An 8,469-nucleotide genomic window follows, 5' to 3' on the forward strand; every position below is an offset into this window, starting at 1 on the left:
CCCCACGCCCCATAGCTCGCTGCGCCGCCGCCCGTGGATCCCGGCGGTCGGGGGCTGAGGCGCTTCCGAGGGGCCGCCGGGGAACGCGGGGCAGCGGGCCGAGGCAGCCTGGGCAGCGAGGGCGCGGCGCGCAGCCCAGAGCCACAGACGGCGCGCCCCACTCAGCCGGCCCTACCTCTCCGCCGTCGCGCTCCTGTGACATCACAGCGCGGAGACGAAGGCCCTACTCCACGCTGGCCACAACAACGATGCCTGCGCGGAAACGGCGGAAATTCGAGCCGGACTCCCCCTCTTTCGGCTCCTGGGCGTCGTGTCGAAACACTGGCCGCTTCTGCGGGGCGTCGCTGCGCCCTCTCTAGCCTGTCTCTGCGCTGCCGCGGCTCGGCTCAGAGCCGGCACGGCCTCGAGCAGCCCGGCGCTGGGAGAAGCGGCGGGGGGGGGAGGCCCCCCCGCTGGGGAGGGTTGGTGCGGGCGGTCACGTGGCTGCCGTGGCAACGAGGCCCGCCCGCGGCGGCCCCTCCCCGTCCCGGCCTCCGTGAGGCGGAAGCGGCCGCCGGGCCCTGGTTGGCCATGGCCGGCGCCCTGCTGGCCCTCCTGGCCCTGCTCTGGCGCTCGCAGGTGGGCGGCGGCCGGGGCGCGCCTGTCTTTCGCGGCCTGAGGGAGGGAGGGGCTGAAGTGCGGGCACTTTGCGCAAGTCCTCCCGTTACGGCTTCTCCCCCGAAGGCGGAGAGCGGGGGCGGGGGCCAGCGGAGCGCCGGGAGGAGCGCGCTTGGGGGCGGCGGGGACGGGGTCGTGGTGCGGCCGCAGCGCCCGCCCGTCGCCGGTCTGCTGGGGGACCGGCCGGGGCGTGGGGGTGCGGTCGGGGTCCCGGGGCCCGTTTCGTTGTGGTGCCTTCCGCGCCTCTCCTGGCATTGGTCGTTCTCGGTGGGGGCTTGATCCTACGGCGTTACAGCCCTTCTGAAATAAGTGCGTGTGCTGGGTGATTCTTTTTCAGGGGGTTGCAAGCAATACGCTCTGCTACTTAATAATCTCTGGGTGAATAACTTTGCACATCTTATTGTGGGATTTTCTCACTACTTAATTGCTCTCGGGTTTCCTTCATGGTAGTCTACTCCTTATTAAGTTGTTCGTAGTTCTGTGCCATCAATTTACCCCTGCTTCTGGCAAGGCAATTAACAGAAACGTTAGATGGCCCTCATGCTTCAGGGTCACCACTTTACTACTTAGTTCTAGCCTGATCTTTCCGTTTCAGTGCTTTGCTTGCAGCAGCGCAGCTGTGCTTAGCTTCTGTTCTTCTGCTGGAAAAATAGAACAAAAAGGTGGAAGATTTTTTTTTTTCTTTCCATTATCCCTTAAAATGTATACATTGACCCGAGTTTTGCAGTTCCTGGTATCTTAAGCTTCCCCATTTCCAAGATGCAGTTTTCTTTCTTGACTTGTATTTTCCCTTTATTCTGACTTTTCTTATTTTCATATCTTGAAGTGGTTATTGATTCTGTTGCATTTGGAACCTTCCCTCCTGTTTTCTTCATTTTGGAGGGTGATTTACAGATTGTAATAGCAACTTAAATGTAAAAAATTTCAGGGTGTGTTTTTTGCCCTCTAGCCAAAGGCCTTCATCAGTTAATTTCCAGTTTGTCGAAATTTTCCCGTTTGCAGTCCAAAACCCTAGCTACAAGCCTTTTTCTGTTTATCTATCTTCTTAATTTAAATTGAATAAATCAATTTATGATGCATTGGTACACAGTTGCTTTCTCCTGCTGATCCTTCTGATCCCACCATCATGGAATTTAACTAATGGATATTTATTTTATATTTTCAGGTTTTAATAGCATTTGATTATTTCTCTCCTTGGAAGGGACAGCAGCAGATGTACAAGCTGGACATAGGCTGGCCTAAAATTCCAGAATACTTCACTGGCCAAACATTTTGTGTTGCTGTTGACTCTCTCCATGGTTTGGTCTATGTGGGACAAGTGAGTGAGAGTAGTATATTTCTGTCCTTGGTGTTCTAGTGTATTTTTGCCTTTAAAGTGTCTGATTTAGATTGGGATATGTGTATGTGTGTCTGTATGAATAATTATTGTATCACAATTAGTGAAAATATAAGTATAGATATCTCTGCTATATCCATTTTTTAAAGCGGTTGTGGCACCACACTTGTTTGTGCTTTTAAAAGCATTAAATTTCTGTGGTATGAATGCATAATCCAACTTAACTGAGTTACAGTAGCTTCTTCTCGGTTAACTGTAAGGTAAAATGTGATTCTGGGGCAACTGAATCTTCCACTCTTTCAGCCTTTGTCCTACGAAATCAAAACCACGCAGTTCTTTCAGCCAGTTACGGTAACTGGAGTTCAATTATTTGCTTTACCCAGTTCCATGCATTGGTATCTCTAGGTCACAGGTAAGACATTCCCTCCACGGAAAGAGGTGGGATTTAATTATAAAGCACAGTATGAGCACTTGAGTGCCATGCAGCTAATAAGTACGGTTACAGTTTTTCATGCCTCTGTTACGCTTGGCATATTTTTCATCAAGAACATAAAAACACAATTCAAAATGAAGACCAAGATAGCTGCAGGAGCTTGGCTGCTCTAAAAATTGGACTCTATGTGATTTAAGTTGAAATACTAGAATGAGTGGAAGGTTTCACATGCTAAAATTAAACCCTTCTCTCTCTTTTCTAGCTGGAAAAAATGAGATCTACCAGACAATCTCAGGAGATTATTGGGATTCATGAATTGTTGCAAAAACCTTTCAAAGAGGAATTTTCAGAAATAGGATTACTTCCTTAATATGTGTCATGGTTTAACCCCAGCCAGCAACTACGCACCACGCAGCCGCTCTCTCACTGCCCCCCTCCCAGTGGGATGAGGAGGAGAATCAGAAAAAAAGTAGAACTTGTGGGTTGAGATAAGAATGATTTAATAACTAAAGTAAAATAAAATTTAATACTATCAAAATATAAAAGTAATGAAAAGGAGTATAATAAAATAAATAAATAAAAAAAAAGCCCAAGAAAAGATAAGTAATGCACAATGCAATTGCACACCACCAGCTGACCAATGCCTGAGCAGCGATCCACCCCTCCTGGCCAGCTTCCCCCAGTTTATATACTGAACATGATGTTCTGTGGTATGGAATATCCCTTTGGCTAGTTCAGGTCAGCTGTCCTGGCCATGCTCCCTCCCAGCTTCTTCTACACCTGCTTGCTGGCAGAACATGGGAAACTGAAAAATCCTTAACTTGGGATAAGCGCTACTTAGCAACAACTAAAACGTCCATGTGTTATCAACATTATTCTCACGCTAAATCTGAAACACAGTGTACCAGCCTCTAAGAAGAAAATTAACTCTATCCAAGTCGAAATGAGGACAATATGCTTTCTTAATAGACCTTTTTTTGCCTTTTCAGAGAGGAGACAATGTGCCAAAGGTACTTGTATTTTCAGAGGAAGGCTATTTTCTTTACTCCTGGAATAATACAGTTGAAATGCCTCATGGTATCTTTGTATTGAACACCGCAACAGATAGTTCAGTATGGATCACAGATGTTGGAACAGGTATGCATGGTGGTGATAGGAGAAGTATTAGGTGGGGAAGAAAATGCTAATACTGCAGATATTACTCTACACAACTCATTTAAGTCTCTCAAACAATTCTGACACAATTTATGCTTTCTCTTGCTGTGAACAAACTTTTCATGTGCTGCACAAAATACTTTGAAGGTTCACAAGTTGTGTTGTATGTCTGCTTATAGCTTCTGAACTTAGTAAGCACTTCCCCCGCCCCCAGGAGAAGTATCAGGGGAAAAAAAAAAAAAATCTTTTGGCTAGACTTACTGTCTGTCCTAGGTATGGTGACCCTGACACAATGGATGAATATTATTGTAGCCCATGGATTTACTAACACACAGTCATATTCTCACTATAGAATTTTGTCTGTTTGATTTACTAATATCACTTTTGAGTATCAGGAGATTTTCTTTTTTAATGTTGGTAATCAGTTGTATTACTTACGTTTTGTTTTGTTAAGATGCTTTTGCACTTTTTTTTCTTAATTCAGGGAAATATGGGCACACCGTGAAAAAGTATAGCCCTTCGGGTAAACTTATGCAGATCTTGGGCACGCCAGGTAATGCTGGTTCAAGTTTGATTCCCCTACAATTTGATCAACCAGCAGAGATCTTTGTAGAGGAGAGTGGAGATATCTATGTTGTGGATGGGGACGGAGGAATGAATAACAGATTGCTCAAACTATCCAACGGTATGGAAAAATGAACTTCTGCAGTAGCTGACCATTGAAAATTGAATTCTAGATAACACAGCTTGAGAAAATTTTTAAGTGAGGACTAGGTAGAGCTGTCATTTAACATTAGTTTGAAGACTTCGTTGAATGAGATCTTGTTTTATTGCTTGTCACTTCAGGAGAAATCTCCTAATTGTTTATGAAACAGTTCTGTTTATGAAAAGAGGTTGAGAGAATGAGTTTGTTCAGTTTTTGAAAGAGAAGGTTAAAGGGGATTCTTATTGCTGTCTTCAAGTCAGTAATGGGAGGGTATAGAGAAGACAGAGCCACACATTTCTTGGAGATGCACAGTGAAGAATGAGGAACACTGAGTAAAAGATGCAAGAGGGGTGAATTCCAGTTCGATTTTTGGAGGAAACGATTCAGAGTGAGGGTGATCAGACAGTGAATAGTTTGCCCAGAGATGGTGTGCAGTCTCCACTCTTGGAGACGCTCAAAACTTGATGTGTTACGAGTAACCTGATCTAACCTCAGAGTTGGATTTGTTATCAAGGCTAGTCCTGCTTTGAGAAGCAGGTTGGACCTGACGCTGTCTGGAGATCTTTTATACTTAAATTATTCCGTGATTTCAATTAGCTTGCTCATATTCCCCAGTTAAATGATCAGTGTTGGTTAGGGCAGTGAGTGAGGAATCTGTGCATGCCTACAGTTGGGAAAAAGTGGAGGAGCTACCGTTTCTCCTTTGTACTATCATAAAACAGTTGGTTTCTTAATATCTAGTTTGCAAAATGTTAAATTTTTAAAACTCAAAACTGCCAGTTAACAAACAAAAAATCAATTTAGTAAACAAATTAATATCATCAGCCAACTATTTCTATTTTTTAATTTTTTTATTTTATAATACAGTGCTTAACAGAGCCTTGGACTATGGCTCTTGTGTACCAGTGGCTACATTTCTGTAACCATAATCCTGAAACCACTAATAACAATCCAACAGTCACTGCAGTAGTTCCAGTATTTCTTGGGTTTATGTACCAGGAGTACTGTGTTTGAAGAGTTTGAGTTTAGAAATTTCACCTTTTAAAAATTACTCAAAGTAACTTTGCAAGGCAATAACTTAAAGCTGGTTTATTTGTTTTTTTCTTACTGTGATTTTTTTTTTTTACTTACTTTTATTTTTCATGGTGCTCACTGTTTAGATTACAAAGAGATATGGCTGACTGGAACAAATGGGACCGGCATTGGTCAGTTCAAGATTCCTCACAGTGTAACAGTGGATCCTTTTGGACGGGTAAAGAATAGAGGGAGAATTTTGTTTACATGTATTTGAACCAAACAAATTGTATTTCTTTTTTAATTGAACTGTTGTGCTCTGGGTCATTTTATGGGGGTTACAGTTTTCAGTGTGATAATGGTCATGAGCTGAAGTTTCATACTGCAGATCCTACTGAAGTAGCTGGCTCCAAGGTTAACAAAAGGGTTCTGACCGGTTACATTGTCAAAGTCCATGCAACAACAGAGTGTTTCTCCTGCAGTTTCTAACAGGTTGCCGTTGTGAGAGTACAGGAGGATTATGTTCTGTAATAAATATCTACCCAAGCACTTACATTTCTTCAGGGGACTTTAATTTCATATTTGGAAATTCTGAACAAGCTTAAGATGATAGTAAGGCTCTAGCTAGGTTGTGGACATCCTTTTCTACATGCAGCTCCAGACATTCAAGAGTCTACTTCTGCCAGGTGTTAATTGTAGTCTGGCTTTTGCTCTGCTGCCCTTGTAGAGGACTTACGTGATTGCTCCTTAATCTGTTTCAGGGAAAATAAGATTGCTTGACTAAAACATCTTAAATCACTGGTTTGAGCTAATTCTGCTGATGCTGTCTGAACCAGAGTAAGAAGTGTATATAAAAATCACTTCCCTACCAAAACTGGCAGGGTGGGAGGGAGAAGGGGAGGAACATGGTTGCTTTGTGTTGAAGGGTAACCATAAGTATATACATTCAAAGACAGCAGTTGCGATGGTCTACGACTTTATTGCCAACATAGTGTTGATCGTCAGCCTAGGTAAAAAATAATTGTTAATTCCTAAGAAATCTAAGAGAATTATGTAGTAGTGTTTCATTTAAAAATAGTGATGAAAGATCTTGGGTCAACTTGTTCATGGCTCCCTTTTGGGTGATATCCCAGAAAACTAATGAAATTTACTTACCAGATTGACAGGTTGTCAACTGCTAAAACTTCAGTGATTGTAGTACAAGAGGTTGCAGATGCAGTTGTCATAGGCCTGGATCATGAAATAAGACTACCTTTGAAAAACAACTTGTTAGAATTAGATAGGTGGGAATATGTCCTCACTGAGAGGAGAAAAAATCCTACTAAATATATCCATATCATAGCCACAAAAATGAAGAGAGGGCACTGATTTCTCTGTTAAAATAGTATAAAATAATTTGTGTATGTTAACTATGTGGCAGTTTTGTTTTATATCTGGAAGTCGTATCTACTTAGATAGTTTTGAATGGGGAGGTACATTCTTCCAAGATGTACTTCTTTTTTACTACAGGATACTTTGCTTGTGTAAGAAACTAATGCATTTGATTTGTTCTGTTTGTAAATAGCCATGATTTTTGTTCTTAACAGGTATGGGTTGCAGATAGAGACAACAAAAGAATCCAAGTTTTTGATAAAGTCACAGGGGAATGGCTCGGGTCTTGGAGCAGCTGTTTTTCAGAAGATGGACCCTATTCTGTCCGGTATTGTTGAACAGTTCTTCTAGAAGCATGTAATTACATAAATGTGTACTCTTACTGATGAATTAAAATGTTGATATTTAATGCCTGATGACAAGGAGTTAACCAATTTAACTGATAGGGTGCTGGGCTCTAATCATATGCAAAGATCTGCACAGTTTTATCTTGACAGGGAAATCATGGCTTTATAACAAGACCCATGGATTTGAGTGCAGGATTGGGAACTTCATTTTAAGGTTGTTATGTGTTGTTGACCTTACTGGTGCAGCTTTTACAGGAAGAGAGATTGTCTTGAATGAGCTTACTGTAGCATAATCTGTCTCAAGGAGCAGCAACATGTAGAGCAAGGCTTACAAGTTAATTCTCAATGTTTCACTGCATTTAGTCTGTTGTAGCCTTCAAAAACTTTACTATTAAGGAGATTTTTTTTGCTTAAAAGTGCATGGTTGTGTTAAAATGTCATATGGAATTCATAGTTCAAAAATACACTTCTGTCTTTCACAGATTTACTGGCAATTACAAATACTTGATCGTAGCTCAGCTGAATATCAACCGGTTAGCAGTCTTGGCAGCACCACCGGTTGGCTCTATTGGGGACTGTGTTATGGTCAACACAGTCCAGCTGGCAGATGAAACCAAACCACACCTTGTGGATGTAGACACGAAGAGTGGAGCAGTCTATGTTGCAGAGATTGGAGCCCAGCAAGTACAAAAATACGTACCCTTAAGCTGATGGTTTCCCACAACTGCCGTGGCACAAGTGCTGTGACATATAAGACCTATGACCACGTTTCCTTGAGTTCTCTGTAGCTTGTGTTTCCTTCAACAGGCACTAGAGCTAAGAATCTGTCCTAGCTGTTCTGCAGTCCTGGAGAAGTACTTGGTCTTGAGCTGTCACTCATTTTAGTAATGCTGTGGTGCCTTTTGCTTTTGTTGCTGGCAACTGTAAAATGACTTTGATAAGCATCTTAATTTTATTATATAAAACTACAAACACAGCTGCTGTTCTTAAATGTATAGGGTCATCTTGGCATCCTCTATTTAAGCTTGTGTGTGTTGTTAAATGAAGGTCAGAACTGTCTGAAAGAAGTGTATAAATGATTTCCTAGGAGGTGAGCACCTCATTTCAATGTTTCTTCTCTTGTTTTTTTTGAATCACTGTGCTGATACTGCCCAACACTGAATATAGGGATGTGTTATGATGTTGAATAAGATGCTGTGGGGTGCCAGTGCTGATACTGGCACCTGCCTTAGGTGGTTAATGATATAAGCGTTGAAATCTAAGTTTTCAGCTCTAGCTAAAGGGGTAAAGTCTGTAATAAGCTTAAGTTAAATCGATAATCAGGCACTTGAAATGAAATTAAAAGTATGTGCACAGCAGCCAAGTACTGATTCTTAACTAAATCAATTCTTAATCTGATTTGATTTATATCAGCATGAGTTTTCTGTTCCACAGGATTTCATAGTGGTAC

At 42.3% G+C, this 8,469-nt stretch overlaps 1 protein-coding gene across 3 annotated transcripts; it reads left to right on the forward strand.

Moving 5' to 3' along the window:
• Positions 1–526: 526 nt before the first annotated feature.
• Positions 527–7,830, forward strand: NHLRC3 (NHL repeat containing 3). Of its 3 annotated transcripts, none has more exons than XM_010572787.1 (7): positions 527–618; positions 1,823–1,975; positions 3,416–3,563; positions 4,066–4,266; positions 5,448–5,539; positions 6,888–7,000; positions 7,502–7,830. In XM_010572787.1, exons 1-7 carry the CDS (start codon positions 571–573, stop codon positions 7,728–7,730), a joined length of 984 nt encoding a protein of 327 aa, XP_010571089.1. In that variant the 5' UTR covers positions 527–570; the 3' UTR covers positions 7,731–7,830. The 3 variants fall into 3 exon arrangements, with proteins under 3 accessions (XP_010571089.1, XP_010571092.1, XP_010571090.1); XM_010572790.1 differs by having other exon boundaries at positions 4,066–4,134; XM_010572788.1 differs by lacking the exon at positions 527–618 and adding an exon at positions 818–966.
• The last annotated feature ends 639 nt before the right edge of the window (positions 7,831–8,469 follow it).

This window comes from Haliaeetus leucocephalus, unplaced genomic scaffold (genome assembly GCF_000737465.1).
Source record: "Haliaeetus leucocephalus isolate CR32 unplaced genomic scaffold, Haliaeetus_leucocephalus-4.0 Scaffold351, whole genome shotgun sequence".
Taxonomy (NCBI): Eukaryota; Metazoa; Chordata; class Aves; order Accipitriformes; family Accipitridae; genus Haliaeetus; species Haliaeetus leucocephalus.